A 20,109-nucleotide genomic window follows, 5' to 3' on the forward strand; every position below is an offset into this window, starting at 1 on the left:
TTTGCAGGATAATAAAGTAACTTTGCAGGATAATGAAGTAACTTTGCAGGATAATAAAGTAACTTTGCAGGATGACGGTTCCAGGGTGTTTCTGCTATTTCAGAAAGTCTTAAATAGACACAGATTTACTAAACCTGTTTTCACTCTTCCAGATCTGTTCCTGTTCAGCTTAATTGTGACGATGGTCTAACAGATATTAATAACAGTCCAATATAACCAGAGAAAGTCAAAAAGCAAACGATGGGTTAATTAAAGCCACAGAAACCAACCTGGTACTGAAAGGCGGATCTACCCTGTTGTGTTCTGCGCTGCAGAAATGCTTTAATTCAGCAGTAACATTAAGGTCTGATAACTCTGTGGTGTTATAATGTGGTCACTCCTCTGTCTAACGGTAAACGTCTCATTCAGTTTTGGATAAAACCTGCTGACTGTGTAAAATCTGCTCCATGCCAGGCATCATTTCACCACTGATGGTTTCTGTGTCTCCCTGTCGTTCCAGCGCTGACTGCCTACACATACCTGACCATCTTTGACCTGTTCAGGTGAGCTCTGAGCGCCGCTCATTAACACATGACGGTACTAACGCGGGTTAATATGGCTGGAGGAGCTGCTTTGGGAGACGGTTGGTGTTTCCTCATGGAGAGATGGTAGCAGGGTCACAGCCGTGAACTCCAGCTGACCCTCTGGGTTGTTTCTGGACCTTCGTCGGCCACCTGTCCATCACTGACTCCTTCTATTTGCTCGTCTCTCATCTGTGGCCCTCCGCCCCCCCATCAGTCACCTGGGCTCTTCTCTCCCTGCCATCACCCTTCCTCTCCGCTCTCTTTAACTTGTCCTCCTCCTCTCACCTGCAGTCTGATCACCTGTCTCATCAGCTCCTGGGTGACGATGAAGAAGCCCAGTCAGGTCTACTCGTTCGGGTGAGTTCGCTCTTCAGGCTCAGTCTGTTGGAGCCCATTTATTTCTGATTTAATTCATCTACAGATAAAATAAATCAAGTTAAACAACTGGGAGGAAGCTGGGGGGGGGGGAACTATTTACACCCATTTACAGGTTCTGGTTCAGATGTAATTTAAGGAAAGGTCTGATGTCCTCTCTTCGTTAACTCACACCTGTACGCTGCAGGAGGAGGAAGGCGGTCGCTGCTGAGAGGCGACCTCAGACCCCGGGGTTTGGAGGAGCAGTGACACAGTTGAAATGTGCTTTTCAGCTCCACTTGAGTCTAATAAAGCCCGACTCTGTGTGTAGGGGCTGTTGTGGGTCCTGATGGTCTTCCAGGAACCAGCGGCTCCATTTAAGCCCTGCAGCAACAGAACCCGTCTTCCCAGAGCAGAGGTGGGGGAGGTGGGGGTAGATTAACCAGCAATTCAGACCTAAACATTGCTGGTGCCTTTGCATAGAGCACAACTGGAGGATCTCAATGTGAAAAGGCATTAACAGTCATGATCCTTTAAATCAGGTCACATCTGGTTCCTTTCGATTTACTGGAAGTGTCACAGTAAAGGCTGGGAAGTCACTGAGAGGAAGGTCACAGGAATCAGTTTCAGACCTGACCAAGGTCCACATTACTGCTCAGTTTAGGAACTATTCACTGTTAAATCATCATCCATCCATCCATCCATCCGTCCATTCATCCATCATCCATCCGTTGTCTTCCTCTTAGCCAAAGATCGGGTCGTGCACTGCAACAACTGAACTAAAAATAAGTTATCTTGAAACGAGGGGATTTTCCTTGATTTGAACAGGTAAATAAGATGATCTGCCAATGGAATGAAGTGGTTTTACCCTAAAATGAAATCATTAGATATATTCACTTAAAATAAGATGGAGATGAGTTGCTCCTCTTTTAAGTGCAAAAATCCTATTCCATTGACTGTTTTTCTTATTTACCTGCTCAGATAAAGGACAGATACACAAATTTCAGGAAACTTTACTTATTTTCAGTTCAGTTTCTGCAGCGTGGGGCCAACAGGTCCAGGAGGAACCCTAGAACACCACCTCCTCCTCCTCCTCCTCCTCCTCCTCCTCAGGAACATCCTCCAGCTCATTCGGGGTCTTCCCAAGGCGTTCCCAGACCTGTGGGGCTGTATCGTCCCTCAAAGGAGTCAGCAGAGGCGCTTTGGGCATGTGATCAGGATGCATTCTGGGATCTCCTCCTTTCCCTTGGCCCGTCCCGCTGGGGGGGGGATCCCAGGGAAGTCTCTGTGGGGGTGCGTGTAACCAGCCAGAGGAAGCAGAGCGATGCGCGGAGCTGTTTGCAGCAAGCAGAGTGTGAAAAGCGGTTAAGACCTCCCAGCTGTTACGGGCTTGTCATGAAGGCGTCGCTGTGGTGTGACAGAGCTGTCACACTCGATATGAGGCGGCAGCTCTAATTGTGTTTTCCTAAAATCGTCAACACCAATCTGATGATGATTAATTAGAGCGGATGAAATGTCTGCGGTGTCACTTTGATCCTCCCAGAGAATTTTCCTCCCAGATCTCAGCGCCGCTGAAGGCCGGGTTTATTCATAAACACGCCGGTACGAGCCGATTGGAGCTTTTTCTACGCCGTGTCCGTACGGATTAGCCGCAGGCAGGGCAGAGCGTGACCTCTGCCCTCGCAGCGTGCGGCCAATCCACACAGACAATGGGCTCTTTGTGGGAGTTTCTACGGGAGTCATCTACAGTGTCCACGCTGCATAGCTGTAAAGTGACACAGACGGCCTGTTAACCTGCACCGTGGCTGTGCTGCAGCTCAGCGGCTCAGGGGCCCGGCCCTTCAGCATGCCCACACCCACAGGCTCAACAAAAAGCTCTTTTGTGGCGTCACACAGCTTCCTCTCACGGTATGACCTCCATCTAGGCCTCAGAGTGTCTAATTGGTCCATTCAGCAGAGTTTTCCTCTGCTAGGCTGCAGTCGGAGAGCTGCAGCACGGCAGCGTTAACACAATGCAGTTTTATTCATATTTAGCTTTTTATTTGTCAGAATTAAGTCACAAAACCATGAAGGCTTCATTTGTTCTCTATGAACAGATGTAGAACAGCCTAGCTGTGCTTCTTTTCTAGATGGAGCTAGTCTGCCGTTAGCTGTTGACGTTTCTCTACCATAGAAAGTACTCCTGGATCCTCCTCTTTGGCAGATGAGCGTTCACACTGAGCCTGGTTCTGGTTCTGCTGGAGGTTCTCCTCCCTGTTAAAGGGGAGTTTTCCTCTCCACTGTCACTTTATGCATGCTCAGTATGAGGGATTGCTACAAAGCCATCAACAATGCAGAATATCAGGATGTTTCTTCTGGGTTTAGTTGTTTCATTAAAGTCTAGAATTTCAGACTAGTGGCTCGCTTTTTTATTACAGTAGGCTGACAGGAAGGGGGTGGAAGAGGGGGAGAGACATGCGGCAAAGGACCGCGGGTCGGATTCGAACCCGGGTCAACCGCATCGAGGACTAAGTCCTCCGTATATAGCGCGCCCATTCAGCAAATTTTTTTAACCACTACTGCCACATAGCGGTGCTTAACACAGCCAGCTCAAATTCATCTCTAGTTATATAGAAATGCATTAATTCATGAACTCAGTTCATTCCTGTGTCGCTGAATCATGAACACAGACTCATCAAGTGAGAATGCTATACAGCATTCTCACTTATTAAGTTCCTTCAGGTCTTGATTATTATTCCGTACGTTTTTCGGCATCTAACTACTCCTGCATACTTTTGCAACAACCGATTGAAACAATTTTCGTATCAAAACGTTCTGCTCCTTCAGGACATTACTGCTATGACTTTTGGTAATTATAACTTTTATAATATTTAAAATATTCAACTTTTTGTGAGTTTTTTTTTTGCTCTCAATCAAATGAATGGAGAATCCTTCAAATTCTTCAAATGTTTCAGCTTTTTGACAGCTTACTGCTTCAGCCTACTTTCAGCTAGAAACATCATTCAACTTTTAAAATGTTCAAATAACCTTCAGCTATCTTCAGCTACTTCAGCTTTTTCATATCTTCTACCATTTTCATATAGTACCTCCTTAAAATAATTTTGCATTTTCATAAAATTCTGAAAAATTAATGCGTTGCTATGGTTGCTAGGGAGTTCATTTAGAGTGGCCACTCTGCCGTTCCTATAGATTTTCCTTCTCTGAAAAACTTCTCACTCGCTCAATTTTCACTCTATTCACATAAATTATACATCAAAACATAGGAATTTTTGTCTGGATTCTGGAAATGTAACCATCATTGGTGTGGGATTTATAGTTTTTTTGCAAATCACCCCAGAGCACCACGAAGCCTAAAAGCTCTCCATTGATTTTCTATGGAGGTGTGGTAAAAAATCACACCTGACATTCCCAAGTGACACATGTTTTCACATCATCGCTACTCCTAAACCGTTTGATGTACAGGAATGACACTTTCACACATTCATGTTCAGACCCTTCTGCCACTCACAAAAAAGGAATTTTCTTGATAACTGATACGGTTTTGCCGCAGGAACAATTTGTTCGGGGGTAGCGGATGTGCAAAATCCTGAAAACGCTTTGGACCTGCATCCTTCTAAATGATGCACTTTTTTACATCGTCACCATGCCTACACCGATTTTTGTACAAACATAAAAATTAGCACCACAGTCCTCAAAAGCCTGCTGATACTCACTCTGAAAGAATTATTTTGATATCTCTTATAATTTTTCAACTAGAGCGATTTGTTCGGGACCATTTTTAGAGGATTTTTGCTTTTTCGTCAATATTGCCCTTTATTTCATGATTTTTTGCGCCCACATTAAAATATTTCAAGCAAAAACCCATAGTTTGTCTTGTTCCCCTATCCGTTCCGAAATAAACGCAGAACAAATTACGTCTCTAGCCCTAACGGTTGATGAAAAATCCAGAGTTGTTTGAGGCAAAGTAATGCCATTTTATTCCAATGGGAGCACTTCTGAGCCAAAGTCTCAGCCTGCAGTAGACGGACACCAGCAGGTGTGTGTGAGTTTCCATGACAACAGAACTCTGCTGGCCAGAGGTTACTACAGGTCAGGGACAGGCTCTCTTTGCTTAGAATGGCACCTTTTGACACCCATTGCAGGAGCTGTGATGAACGTAGGGATCTGATGATTATCAGGCATGTGTCATTTTTCTGTCACTTTTTAGATTTCACATAGTTACTACTACTTACTACTACTGAAACAAATACTGATACTACTGATACTGCTACTACTACTGCTACTGATACTACTACTACTACTGCTACTAATGATACTAGTACTGCTGCTACTACTACTACTGATATTACTACTACTACTACTGATACAACAACTACTACTACTGATACTACTACTGCTTATACTACTACTACTGCTTATACTACTACTGATACTACTACTACAACTACAAATCCTCAAATTCTTCAATTTTTTTCAAATTCTTCAAATTCTTTAAAAACTGATACTCCTGATACTACTGCTGATACTACCACTACTATTACTACTACTACTACTACTACAACTACTAATACTAACTTTCAAATATACTTCAACTAGTTCAGCTTTTTCCTAACATCCTTCAGCTGTTTTTAATGTTGGTTATTTTATTTCATTTCAGCTAGTTTTTTGTCTCTTCTTCAAAGATCTTCTCCATCTTTTCCTCAATCATTCTACAGGAAAGCATTCTCACTGCTGTTTTGCGGGGGGGCTGCAGCAGAGAGCCAGAGGGAAGGACCTGAAGGTGTGATGGTTCATGTTTTTAGGTCCACGGGTTCCACAGAACTCCCTGCTGCAGCTGTAAAGCCAGCTGAATGGACCAGGCTGCTCCACTAAACCAGGCCTGGGTCCTGGCCGGGTCCATTCTCATCTCCTGCTGCATGTCTGCGTTTGCTGCATGTCTGCGTTTGCTGCGCGTCTACGTTTGCTGCGCGTCTGCGTTTGCTGCGTGTCTCTTTCTGTCCGTGCTCCTTCAGCGCTCCTCCAGAGAACGCCTCACTAAGCACAAACACTGGCGTCTTAGTGCGGTGCAACCACGCGGGCTATTAGATTACAGTCAGTGTCGAGTTCAACCCCGTTAGCTCAGCTCAGCGCTCACTAAGCCGCTTACTGTATGAGGAGGTCAAAGGTCGGCAACCGCTGTAACCGAATGACGCTTTCTTCTGCAGCCAAGTTGGAGGCCGTTTCCAAGACTTAATGCCGGGATGTTTGGGTTCCTGCAGCCAACGTCTGCTCGCTCTCAGAGATTCTGGACACGTCCTGAACTGAGTCCAGGTTCTTCTCCCCACAGCGACTGACAGGCGGCGCTTCATACAGCCCCTTATTATTCCCATCAGTTAGACGCATATCTGTGAGGCTGGGTAAACAGTTTACACCATCTCAGCTTTCCTCACACGCTTTTGGACCGTCTGTATTCCGGCCTCGTCATGAAAAGCTGTGATTTCAGACGATGGAGTGGTGTCAGAGCTGCCTTCTCTCCTTTAATCACTCCGTGGAGCTTCAGTCGCCACCCTTGGTGGAAAGCTGTGGTCGGGTTTAAAATCATGGCTGCTGCTGGGCAGTGGTCGGCTCTGGTGACATCCAGAAGGTCCTGGGCTCTTTGCATGTTCTCCCTGTGCCTGCCTGGGTTATCACAGGGTTCTCTGACTCCCCCACAGTCCAACAGCATGGCGGTTAGGTTAACTGTGTTAGGTTAACTGTGTTAGGTTAACTGTGTTAGGTTAACTGTGTTTGGTTAACTGTGTTTGGTTAACTGTGGTAGGTTAACTGTGGTAGGTTAACTGTGTTGGGTTAACTGCTTTGTCTGTGTTAGGTTAACTGTGTTGGGTTAACTGTGTTGGGTTAACTGCTTTGTCTCAATGGAGAAATGGGTGGATGGTGTGTTGGTCCTGCATGTCTCTGTGGTGGACCCGGCCTCCCACCCAGTGACTGCTGGAGAAAAGCAGCCCCCCCCCCTTCACTTGTATAGACAAGCTATAGATAAGCCTGTATAGACAATGACAGTAGTAAATCTAATTTAAGAGTTAATGCCTCTCCTGACTGTTGGCAGCCTGCTGTGGCTCACAATACCATCCTTAAATAACCATTTAGTTATTATTATTATTATTATTATTATTATTATTATTATTATTATTATTATTATTATTAAAGGACTGCTCTAGACTTGTGTAATGAGACCTGATAAATGGACATTTCTATAGTTAGGGGACTGTTCTTTCTCTGCAGCTCCTCTCACCTGTGGGGTTCCTCAGGGGTCCGTCTTTGGTGCCCTGCTCTTAATTTGCTATATTTAGTCTCTTTGCTCCATTTGCAGAAGATATAATTATGCATTTTGTGTTTTTTTTAGATTAAAGTCAGTTTAAAAACAAGATCAGATACATTTTCTTCAGATATCATTACCTTTACATTGTCCTTCTACTGATTTTGGCTTTTTGACTCCTAACAAGGACCCCAGGGCCTAATGCTTCTCAGGTTGGAAAGGTTAGAGAAAGTGGTGAGAATTAGTCTTTACCAACCAGGTTTTCAGCAGTATTAACTTAGTTGTTAAAGCCCTGGGAGGAGATGTTAATGGCTTGATAAGGAGCACTGCTGGACTGCAGTAACTCGCTGCATGTCGCTGCAGCTTGTGTTCTACTGGCACTGAGTATAAAGACATTACTTCATCCTCAGCTTCTTTTCACTCACTTAACTTCTGATAAAGGATTTATTGAGAATATTATTCATAACTTGGACTTTATTGTCTTCCGTTTAAGGGAAATTTTTATTGCAAGCCTCCGAGTAAAAACAGAAGACAAAAAGAGACATAGATATAAGTAATTGTCAGGAATGTAGGAGCAGACCAAGAGATTTTATATGTAGAGAAAAAGGATGTCGTACCAGATGAATAGTGTATATGCAGTACTGTTGGATTTTTACATGGTGTGGCCCAGATCTATTTATTCTAGGGTGATGACAGCTTTATAATTAATTTTCTCCTCCATGGATTGGTCACATGATGTCTCCTCCTGTCCAGGTTTGAAAGGCTGGAGGTTCTGGCGGTCTTTGCCTCTACGGTCCTCATCCAGCTGGGAGCTCTGTTCATCCTGAAGGAAAGGTAAGAATCTCTCCCCACACGCCACCAGGCGCGAGGACACAAAAGGGACAGCTTCTCTGTGTGGTTCTGGATGTTACGAGTCCCACACATTGATACCCGGTACCGTTGTGTTGGTGCCGGATGAACACAGCGTTGTTTTGGGTCTAATTCAGCGTTCTGTAGAGCAGAACACCAGAACAGGGCAGAAGCTTTGGACCCTTCAGCAGCAGTAGGGTAACGTCACCGGTTCTGGAGAAACCCAGCTGAGGTCCAGTGTTTGTGTGACTGAGGGTCAGGTCCTGTCGTCCAGCATCAGTGTCTGACCTCACAAATGGAGCAAAGGTCCAAACCTCCCAGGAACACCGCAGAACCTCGTGGGCCGCCTTCCCAGAAGAGCTGGAGCTGTTAGCGCTGCAGATGATGGAGCAGCGTCACAATGAAGCTCATGGAACCTTCATGTGAACACTTCTGGATGTTTAGTGGGTTCCTAGGGCCCATCCAGAGAACTCAAACATGGAACAGGAGAACCTTCCCAGGAGAGTCCAACAGACCAGAACCAATGCAAGAGGAACAGATCATCCAGGAGGTCCCAGAACCCTGAAGTTCTGCTGGCCTCACTGCCTCAGTTAAGGTCAAAGGTCACGATTCAGCACAAAGAAAGAAAAATGGCCTCCGTGGTAAAGTTCCAGAACCACCGCTGACCCAACAAAGACAAAGGCCCGGCTCACATTTACCAGAAATCATCCTGATGACCCCCAAGATGTTTAGGCAAGTGTTCTGTGGAGCTGAGGGTCCGGTTACATCAGGTCTAACACCAGCAGGTCTTCAGAAACAGAACATCCTGGAGCACGGTGGAGGTGGCATGATGATCTGGGTCGCTGCGCTGCTTCTGGACCTGGAAGACCCGGGTGTTTGGACCTGGAGAAGATGAAGCTCTACCCCCCAGACAGGAAGCGCTTCATGTGATCGTCCTGAAGGTCCGTTAGCTGAAGGGCAGAAAGCAGCCGAAGGTTTGGATCAGAAGGACAACCTGAGGAGACGAGGACCGGACCAGGGTCTGGACTCTGCTGGTTCTGGTCTTCATCTGGCTCTTCAGATTCACGGTGTGTGTCCACCAAAGGCTGGACGATAATTCAATAACTGTATATATCGATCAGAGAAAAAAGGGTCAATAAAAGTTCAATAGAATATATTTTCCTTCCTTTTACAGTCTAGCCAATCATGAAGGTTAATGTTACATCATTACATCCTCCCAGCCAATCACAATGCAGACCCAGGAACCAAGCTCCGCCCCCTTCAAAGATTTCAGAGAGCACGCGTTCTTTCTTCTTTTTTAAAAACTTAGTTTTTGTAAACAGTTGGTTGTATAAAGGATTTGATCCAGTGTGTGTGTCTGTGTCTAAAAATAGGTTGCTAAGCAACAGCATAAAGTTGTCAGTTACTTAAATATATGTTCTGAATTTGTTGATAATTATCGATATGGATCAATATGCTAATTTTTTCCATGCCGTCCAGCCCTGTGTTCTCCTCCTCCTATGCTCCTGAGTGTGTGGACGTTGCTGCCTGTCTCCTTGTCTCCTCGTCCCCTTGTGTCCTTGTCTCCTCATCTCTTTGTCTCCTCGTCTCTTTGTCTCCTTGTCTCCTCATCTCCTCGTCTCCTTGTCTCTTCGTCTCTTTGTCTCCTCGTCTCCTTGTTTCCTCGTCTCCTTGTGTCCTTGTCTGCTTGTGTCCTCGTCTCTTTGTCTCCTCGTCCCCTTGTCTCTTCGTCTCTTTGTCTCCTCGTCTCCTTGTTTCCTCGTCTCCTTGTGTCCTTGTCTCCTTGTGTCCTCGTCTCCTTGTGTCCTCGTCTCCTTGTGTCCTCGTCTCCTTGTGTTCTCGTCTCCTTGTCTCCTCATCACCTTGTGTCCTCGTCTCCTTGTCTCCTCTCGTTCACGTCTCCTCGTCTCCTTGTCTCCTCGTCTCCTCGTCTCCTTGTCTCCTCGTCTCCTTGTCTCCTCATCTCCTTGTCTCCTTGTCTCCTCATCTCCTTGTGTCCTTGTCTTCTCGTCTCCTCGTCTCCTTGTCTTCTCATCTCTTTGTCTCCTCGTCTCCTTGTCTCCTCGTCTCCTCTCTTTCACGTCTCCTCATCTCCTCGTCTCCTTGTCTCCTCGTCTCCTTGTCTCCTCATCTCTTTGTCTCCTCGTCTCTTTCTCTCCTCGTCTCCTCATCTCTTTGTCTCCTTGTCTCTTTCTCTCCTCATCTCCTTGTCTCCTCATCTCTTTGTCTCCATGTCTCTTTCTCTCCTCATCTCCTTGTCTCCTCATCTCTTTGTCTACTTGTCTCCTCGTCTCCTCGTCTCCTTGTCTCCTCGTCCCCTTGTCTCCTCGTCTCCTTGTGTCCTCGTCTCCTTGTGTCCTCGTCTCCTTGTGTCCTTGTGTTCTCGTCTCCTTGTGTCCTCGTCTCCTTGTGTTCTCGTCTCCTTGTCTCCTCGTCTCCTCGTCTCCTTGTCTCCTCGTCCCCTTGTCTCCTCGTCTCCTTGTGTCCTCGTCTCCTTGTGTCCTCGTCTCCTTGTGTCCTTGTGTTCTCGTCTCCTTGTGCCCTCGTCTCCTTGTGTTCTCGTCTCCTTGTCTCCTCGTCACCTTGTCTCCTCGTCTCCTTGTCTCCTCGTCTCCTCATCTCCTTGTGTCCTTGTCTCCTTGTCTCCTCATCTCCTTGTGTCCTTGTCTCCTCATCTCTTTGTCTCCTTGTCTTCTCATCTCTTTGTCTCCTCGTCTCCTTGTCTCCTCGTCTCCTCTCTTTCACGTCTCCTCATCTCCTCGTCTCCTTGTCTCCTCGTCTCCTTGTCTCCTCATCTCTTTGTCTCCTTGTCTCCTCATCTCTTTGTCTCCTTGTCTCTTTCTCTCCTCGACCTGGAGCTGCTTGTCTCTTTCTCTCCTCATCTCCTTGTCTCCTCATCTCTTTGTCTCCTCGTCTCCTTGTCTCCTCGTCTCCTTGTCTCCTCATCTCGTTGTCTCCTCATCTCCTTATCTCCTCGTCTCCTTGTCTCCTCGTCTCTTTGTCTTCTTGTCTCCTCATCTCCTTGTCTCGTCGTCTCCTTGTCTCCTCGTCTTTTTGTCTCCTTGTCTCCTCGTCTCCTCGTCTCCTCGTCTCCTTGTCTCCTCGTCTCCTTGTCTCCTCGTCTCCTTGTCTCCTCTCGTTTATGTCTCCTCACAGATCGGATCAGCGGCGGTCCCACCCGGCTGCTGTTCACTCACTGTGTTTGTTTCTGTTTTGTTAGTGTGGAGCGCTTCATGGAGCAGCCGGAGGTGCACACGTGAGTACCCCCCCCCCCCCCCCCCCCCCCCCCCCCAGAGACAGGCAGCAGGCCGTGAACAGACATGATCCGCTCCCTGAGCCCACAGTCTGCCAGCTGTGGGGACACAGCTCCACATCTGGGTCACTCTGAGCAGTTAGTCCTTCAGAGGAGCGTCAGGTTCCTCCATCTCCTCCATCTTCACCCAGACCGTGGAGATGGACCATAGCTGAAGACCTGGAGCTGCTTTACAGTCTTCTACAGCGTTCAGCGTGTCCTAGGCTTTGGAAACGGCTCCAGTAGTTTTCACAGCTGCTGATAATTATAAAAATATCAGGAAATGTTGCAGTTTGTTGATTTTGCTTCTAGAACAGTTCCTTCTCCATCTTATGTCCCTGGAATCTTCCACGTTTGTGTTGGTAAACTAGCAGGAGAGAGAGGTTCTCCTCTGTTTTCACAACCAGAACCGCGGTTCTGCCCCATAAAACTACAATCAGCGCGTCAGGGCGACTTTTCCAGTGACATAAAGTCACTACTGCCTGCTCTGCAAGGCGCATCTGGAGCTGATTTTATACGTTTTATGCAGATTTAATGTTTTCTGGTGGTTAAAGTGTGAGGAGCTCCAGGTTGTCCTGCTGCTGTAACCTGGGATCATTTCCCAGCTTCTACTCTCTGAAGCTGAATTATAATCACAACGGGGACGGTGGAAACGTGTAACATTCACACATTTCAGCCAACATGTTCCTGCACGATGTGGGACCAACCCCAGAGCAGCAGGACGTCCTAACGTCTGGCAGCATGTAGCACAGGGAGGGCAGGTTTGTAGACAGAAAGCACAGAAGCTCACATTGACCCAGGAGTACTTTCTATGTTAGAGAAGACAGAGCAGAGACACAGAAAGCACAGAAGCTCACATTGACCCAGGACTACTTTCTATGTTAGAGAAGACAGAGCAGAGACACAGAAATCACAGAAGCTCACATTGACCCAGGAGTACTTTCTATGTTAGAGAAGACAGAGCAGAGACACAGAAAGCTCAGAAGCTCACATTGACCCAGGAGTACTTTCTATGTTAGAGAAGACAGAGCAGAGACACAGAAAGCTCAGAAGCTCACTTTGACCCAGGAGTACTTTCTATGTTAGAGAAGACAGAGCAGAGACACAGAAAGCACAGAAGCTCACATTGACCCAGGAGTACTTTCTATGGTAGAGAAGACAGAGCAGAGACACAGAAAGCACAGAAGCTCACATTGACCCAGGAGTACTTTCTATGGTAGAGAAGACAGAGCAGAGACACAGAAAGCACAGAAGCTCACATTGACCCAGGAGTACTTTCTATGTTAGAGAAGACAGAGCAGAGACACAGAAAGCTCAGAAGCTCACGTTGACCCAGGAGTACTTTCTATGTTAGAGAAGACAGAGCAGAGACACAGAAAGCTCAGAAGCTCACATTGACCCAGGAGTACTTTCTATGTTAGAGAAGACAGAGCAGAGACACAGAAAGCTCAGAAGCTCACGTTGACCCAGGAGTACTTTCTATGGTAGAGAAGACAGAGCAGAACAGAGACGCACTGATCCAGGATCAGGTTTGAGTCCCTGCAGTTGAATGTCCAGCAGGAACGTCTGCTCTCCTGTCACAGAGGACCTCTGTCCCCGGTGGGGTGGGGCCAGATGTTGGTGGTGCAGAAAATGATGTAGTGAGCATCGTTGACGGCGAGGATCTGTGCAGGAGCTCCAGGAATGTTTAGCGGCGCTTTTCTTGATTAGGGATGAGCGGGATTAATGGCATTAAAGCCAGCGAGATGTAAACCTGTCTGCCTGACAAGATTTACCCCCCCCCCCCCCCCCCCCCCCACCACCATGATGGGCTCCTCAGGAGAGGAGCAGGTGTCTGCACAGCAACACCCAGGCCCCGGTTCTGATTAATCGGATCTGCCGGTGCCGGTCTCGTTTGAGTGTCCTAATTGGATCAGGGCTGGAGTTTTTGTGTTATTGGAGAATCTGCGATGATTTCATCCGCTTACAGGACATAAACCAGTCAGATCAGGTTCTGCTTGTTTTTCTGCTCCTAGATTAGACCCGGTTCAGTCAGGAGTTCATGGTTCTGACGGGACCAACCGATGGTTCTGACTGTCAGCAGCAGAACCGGGCCCATCTGGCAGGTGGTCATAATGTTGTGCCTGGTGTTGCTCTCTGTCCTCAGGGGTCGTCTGCTGGTCGGGACGCTGGTGGCTCTGTTCTTCAACCTGCTGACGCTGCTGTCCGTCAGGAACAAGCCCTTCACCTACGTCTCTGAAGGTACCGCCTCCTCTGGCCCGTTTGGGCCGGGCCTTTACAGAACCATGATGGTGTCCTCTGTCTGGGCCGGGCCTTTACAGAACCGTGATGGTGTCCTCTGTCTGAGCCGGGCCTCTACAGAACCGTGATGGTTTCCTCTGTCTGGGCCGGGCCTCTACAGAACCGTGATGGTTTCCTCTGTTTGGGCCGGGCCTTTACAGAACCGTGATGGTGTCCTCTGTCTGGGCCGGGCCTCTACAGAACCGTGATGGTGTCCTCTGTCTGGGCCGGGCCTCTACAGAACCATGATGGTGTCCTCTGTCTGGGCCGGGCCTCTACAGAACCGTGATGGTGTCCTCTGTCTGGGCCGGGCCTCTACAGAACCATGATGGTTTCCTCTGTCTGGGCCGGGCCTTTACAGAACCATGATGGTTTCAGAACCATGATGGTGTCCTCTGTCTGGGCCGGGCCTCTACAGAACCATGATGCTTTCAGAACCATGATGGTGTCCTCTGTCTGGGCCGGGCCTTTACAGAACCGTGCGTGATTTCTGTAGAGTCCTGTAATCTCTGTCTTCTCTGGGGACCAGAATAATGGAGTTTTTGGGATATTTCGGGGGATTATCGAAGTGAAACGGCACGCTGGCTCGCTCCCTGTCAGTAAATACTTCAGGCAGGTCCGGTTCAGTCCGGGTCGGTTCCTCCGCGGTCCAGGTCGGTTCGGTCCGGGTCGGTTCCTGTAGCGTAACAAAGCAGCTGGGCGGATGCAGACATTTCTGGGGGATTACAGCGGTTGAGCCAGAGGAAGCTGGCGTGTGGCGGTTCTGGGAGATAAACGGCCGGTGATCTCGTTAAGCTCTTCTTCTTCTGCTGTTTTTAGTCTTTGGATGTTTGGGTCGTAATCGGGTCGTTTTGGAGCATCCAGCTGTTTACAGCCATTTCCCCAAAGGCCGTAAACAAACATCTGGAATCAGAGGGAGAAGCCCAGCCGGTGTTGGACCTCCTCAGCTGATTCACAGCAGGAACCCAGTTCTGAGTCCAAACGGACTGAAGTTGGGTTTCTAACCTGGTTTTTACTCCAGCAAACCTTTTTCAGCAGATTTTCCTGCTGAACGTTCATCAGCCTCCTGGTCCAGAAGGTTCTGGATTTAATCTCCTCTGGTGATGCAGCTGATGTTTGAGCTGTGAAGCTGAGAGTTACAGGCTGGTTTTACCCTGCCAGACCTGGAGGTCTGAGAACCTCCTGGAGGTCCGTAGAACCATCTGGATGTCTGAGAACCACCTGGAGGTCTGAGAACCTCCTGGAGGTCTGAGAACCACCTGGAGGTCTGAGAACCTCCTGGATGTCTGAGAACCACCTGGAGGTCTGAGAACCTCCTGGAGGTCTGAGAACCACCTGGAGGTCTGAGAACCTCCTGGAGGTCTGAGAACCTCCTGGAGGTCTGAGAACCTCCTCCTGGTGTAAACTGCGTCTAGCTGGAGGCATAAACCCTCTCCTCCTCCTCCTCCTCTTCTCTGTCCAAGGCCTGATGAAGGGAGGGTTGCTGGGGGGATTCCCGCCCCGTCGCTATCCAGGAAAAGGTGGGAATCACCATAGCAACCAGTGACTCGGCCTCTGCAGCCTCTCCTCTTTCTCTCCTCTCTTTCTCTCATTCTACCGTCTTTTCATCCCTTTTCTTTAGTCTGGTTTCTTCTCCTCCTCCTCACCTCCACCCTCCCTCTTGTCCTCCCTCTCCAGTCTTCCCTCCTTTCTCCTTCGTCCTCTTTTATTTTTCTCCTGACCTTGTTTCAATATTTCCGTCCCTCCGTAGTTCTGCGTCCTCATGCCTGTAAATCTCCTTCCTCCCTCCCTCCTCTCTCTCTCTCTCCGTTTTATCTTTTCTCCTCTCATCCTCTTGTTTTTCTCTCCATCCCTCCCTCCTTTATCTCCTCTGTCTTTCTGTCCTCCTCTTCCTCCTCCCTCCAGTGGTTTTCCTCCTCTTCTCTGCGGCTGACTCACAGTTCCTCCACTGAAGCGTGAGCTCGCTGTGTGTGTGTTTCAGCTGTTGGTTGTTGTGTTTGGAGCAGTCTCAACATCACTTAACATCTGACATTTTTCACCCCCCCCCCCCCCCCCCACCCCAGCACCGAGGCTGGCGGTGTTACGCAACGGCGCTCCGTCAGCGGCGACACGCTGCAGCGCGGATCATAAATAAGTGACTCCATTAAAATGTTTGTTTAGACCGACTCGGCCTGCTGGCACAACACAAACACGCTTTAGTGCTCGGTGGGGGCAGGGCAGAGTGAGGCCCCCCGACCTCGGCTGGGAGCCCGCGGGCCCCCGCCGTGTCGGCGGACATTAAGGTCGGCCGGCGCAGCCGAGCGAGGTCACTTATCTTTATTTAAACAGGATATTTTTAGTCGCCATCGCGAGGAGGAAGCCGCTCGCTTCTTTTTCAGGAGCGGATCCAAAAATAACCAGAATCTGAACCGGAGCGGGGGGACCAGGGGGATGGGGGGGCTAATGGGGGATGGGGGCCAGGGGGGGATCTCTGAACCCGGTGGAGGCAGCTGTGAGAGGAATCAGCTGCGCCTTAATATTTCATGCAGCAGTGAAGCAGAAACTCGTCCTCATCTGCAGCTGCAGAGATCCGCCGTTCTTCAGGACGACCCGGAGCGCCGGCTCCAGAACCGGCACCAGAACCCGAATAAAAGGGAACAGTCACAGTTTCCACTGAACGGTTCCTCTCGTGTTATTTGTTAAAGACAAAGACCTGATTTAGTTTCCAGGTGTTGACGAGGCGCCGCTGGCTGGTTCTGCTCGTTAACGCCTCCATTTACCAGCTGGACCCGGGCCCGGTTCCTGAGTCCAGGCAGCAGAACCGGGTTTCCTCGCTGCTTAACTGTCACCAGTCAACGGCTCAGTTAAAAGGCTCAGAACCAAAGGGAGGAGCCAGAGTTCTGTCTGAAGTGGACCTTTTGTTGAAGCAGTTTGTCAAAAAACATTTTCGTCAGCCGATAACAGACGTGTTGCACCAAAAGGACCGGTCTGGTTCTGGTTCTGGTTCTGGTTCTGGTCCTGGTCTCTGCTCTCTGCTCTCTGATCGTCTCAGAGGCAGCTGCTGTGGGGACCTGAGCTGCTGTGGACGGGTCGGACCGCCTTTAGTCTCACCAGAACCAGCTTTTGGTCCAGTGGGCCTGCAGGTGGCGCTGTGGAGAGGAAGGTTCTTCAAGGTCCCTCTGCCTTTCTGCTGACCATGTGGTTCCACTGATCTCTATTTATTCACTGGATTGCTGATTGGCCGTATATAATACACGTCACCATGAAGCCACCAGCCGCCATATTGGTACTCCCTATTTCCCTCCAGTAACTAGGCAGTACGGGCGCTACAGCATCGAATAACGAGGATTTTCTCATGTTCAGGGGGGCTGAAGACTTTAAAAATGTCAGATGCCATATACTTTTATGCTGTTTGTGCATAAGCCTTTAAATCTGACATAGATTTACAATAGAGCTAAATTAATGAACCAATTTAAGCTCCACAGAGCTTCAGTTTCTACATTAGAAAAATCACATAGATTTGCCAAATACACACTCAAGTGTATATCTATACATTACATAAACAGCGTGTGTATGCACACACACATTTCTGCATAATAATAATAATAATAATATTGAAAGGAACAGTAAACAAATGACCAAAAATATCTTCAATGATGTAATGATATACAGAGTTGCGGTTCTAGTTGAGAATGTGCACACACTGCACCCATTGTTTCATCCCTTCAGCATCACTGTGTGGAAATCTGCAATCAACCAAAACGTGTGTGTGTGTGTATTTATATAAGTAACATGTAAAATATTTCAGCAAATTATTTCCTAGTAGTTGATAGTGTTAGTACATCCACTGACTGCAGAATTACCTGTGAAACGTTTTCACTCAGCCAGAAAACTGCTTGTTGTTGCAACCAAATCCTGTGGGATTCTGTGAGAGTAGGGAGGAGCAAGATGGCGGCCAGTGACTTCAGTTTTTAGGCCCAATCATCAATCCAGTGTATAATATAGATCAGTGTGTGGTTCTGTTGCCATGAGCCCCTGATGAGCAGAACCCAGTTAGTCTAGAACCAAGCTTCAGTTCAGTAGAGGGTCCAGAACCAGGACTTTGATGGGTTCTGTTCCTGCTACCTGTGCTGCTCACTGGAGACTCTAATTATTATTATTATTATTATTATTATTATTGTTATTATTATTATTATTATTATTGTTATTATTATTAATTGTTTTAATGTCTAGAGTTGGGCCGCCCTGTCATAGCCGGGTGAAGCAGTGAAAAAGCAGCAATAGCCCAGAGGAAATGGATCAGAACCTCTGGGACTGAGCAGAGAGCGAATAGCTATAATGTGTCCGGTCCGTCTAGACGTTCTGGGCCTCAGGCGGTTCTGGTGTCGTGGTTCTGGTTCTGTTACAAACTCAGAGCTCAGCTGGATCCCGTTGATCTGAATCTTTCTCCTTCCAGCGGCCACCAGCAGCTGGCTCCAGGAACACGTGGCGGACCTCAGTCGAAGGTAAGACCTCCTCTTCCTCCTCCTCCTCCTCCTCTTTTTCCTCCTCTTCCTCCTCCTCCACCTCTTTTTCCTCCTCCTCTTCCTCCTCCTCCTCCTCCTCCCTCTCTCCCAGGGTTCATCAGACCCAGATATTCAGCGGTTCCATACATCTGGACTGTCCCACTGACCTATTGTTCAGTGGGTCCTCTTTGATGTAGTTCTGACCCAAAGCCCGGTCCGGGCTCTGAAGGTGAGCGATGAGGCAGCAGCTCTCTGGGTCCGGGTCACTCCAGGCCACAGCCTGCAGAGTTGTGCAACAGAGCTGAGCCCTGATTGGCTGCGGGGGCAGAAGTGAACAGGACGTCCCAGCCTAGTTTCCACTGTGTGTGTTTAATGTGTGTGTGTGTGTGTGTGTGTGTGTGTGTGTGTGTGTGTGTGTGTGTGTGTGTGTGTGTGTGTGTGTGTGTGTGTGTGTGTGCGCTGCAGAGATGTCCCCGTTCAACCTGAACCGAGTCTGGGGGCCAACTGGGTTACATAAAGCCTGCTGCTCTGTTGGCCTCACCAGCCAGCAGCCTGATATGCCTCTGCACCGTGCGTGCACGTGTGCTCGTGCACGTGTGGGCGTGCACGTGTGGGCGTGCACGTTGCTGCTGGGGAGGACAGAGAGCGAATTTTAAAAAGCAAATGTTTCCTGAGAGAGAAAGAAGCACCATGACCTCACGGTTACTGCTGAGCGTGAATTATAGGGTAAATATTTCTCTGAGGCTGAAACGTTTACTGGAATATGAAATTACTTCCCGTACCGCCTTTAAAGCACTTTATAATAATAAAGCTCTGGGCACACAGCAGAAATTAACAGTGAAATTAAAATAGACAATAAAACACAGATGGGCAATCTGGATTATAAGGCGCATTAAAGGAAGTCAGTCAAAGTTAAACGTGTTCACAATAACTACCAACCTTATACCTTAACGGTAGTTAAATACTGTTAGTTAATTAGAATTAATAACAAGACAGAGTCAACCTCTCAGGATGTGCAAACAGTGTTGAACTGTGACAGAGGAGGCCTGAGGGGGGGGGGGGGGGGACCATTACCAGACTTAAAGTTAGAGAACTTTAAACCGGATCCTAAAACGTACAACAGGGGAAGATATAGAATTACTGAGATCAAGAAGTTCTCAATAAAAACCGGACCTGGCCTCGTGGGTCACGGTTCTGATGGGTTCAGATCACAGTTTTAAGCAGTAAATGTCTCTTCATCTTCTCCTTTATCACTAATTGACTCATTTTCTGCTCCGCCTTAAATATGTCCAAACATTAAACCCTCTGGCCTCCTGGTGCACCTGGAAGGTGTGCAGCTCCTGCAGGTTTGGCTTCATGTCTAGACGCTCGTGGCCGAGCAGAACCATGCGGTCCGATCCTTTGGCGGCACGGTGAATCTGTTTGCGTCGCACCTGCGTTGTTTGCACCTGTCGGAGCAGAACCCCGTTAACTCGGCAGCCTAAAGGAGCTTATGGGTAATGAAGATCTGCTCCTGCGCCGCTGCAGACGACGCGTCTCGCCATAAACCGATCAGAATCCTCTTAAATTCCCGTTATCCATCGTTAGCGCGTCAACGCTGATGGAAGAATATCGGTTCTGACGCTTTGATTAGTTGCTGGGGAAACACTGGGCTGGATTATGTTTGCCTTAGTTTTAATCCCGAGCTGAAACACAAACACACACATGGTTTTATGTCAAATTATATCGATGCATCAGCAGAGATTAACGGCTCGCAGGGATGGGCGGGTTCATCCACTTCCTGCCTGCATCCTCGCCTCTAACGCTCAGCTTCACCCCCACCTGGGGGGTCATCGCTGCTTTTACCTAAAATGAATCACAATTCATCAAAGATAAATCAGATTATGATTAAACTTCCACCCACAGCGTCACAGAAAACGCTGAGCTGCTTATTTCATTTCAAAGTAAAGCACAAAGAAGCGCAGAGAGCCATAAATGACATTTCAGACTCAA

General features: G+C 48.1%; 1 protein-coding gene across 1 annotated transcript in view; it reads left to right on the forward strand.

Annotated features, from left to right (window-relative positions):
* LOC118557114 (zinc transporter 6-like) overlaps positions 1-20,109 on the forward strand; it is a 60,892-nt gene that overhangs the window by 33,313 nt on the left and 7,470 nt on the right. The window contains exons 5-10 of the mRNA XM_036126314.1: positions 500-542; positions 855-920; positions 7,966-8,046; positions 11,282-11,317; positions 13,500-13,594; positions 18,069-18,117. Of these exons, the coding sequence (XP_035982207.1) occupies positions 500-542; positions 855-920; positions 7,966-8,046; positions 11,282-11,317; positions 13,500-13,594; positions 18,069-18,117 (370 nt within the window). The remainder of the gene's footprint in view (positions 1-499; positions 543-854; positions 921-7,965; positions 8,047-11,281; positions 11,318-13,499; positions 13,595-18,068; positions 18,118-20,109) is intronic.

The sequence above is a fragment of the Fundulus heteroclitus genome, chromosome 22 (genome assembly GCF_011125445.2).
Source record: "Fundulus heteroclitus isolate FHET01 chromosome 22, MU-UCD_Fhet_4.1, whole genome shotgun sequence".
NCBI lineage: Eukaryota > Metazoa > Chordata > Actinopteri > Cyprinodontiformes > Fundulidae > Fundulus > Fundulus heteroclitus.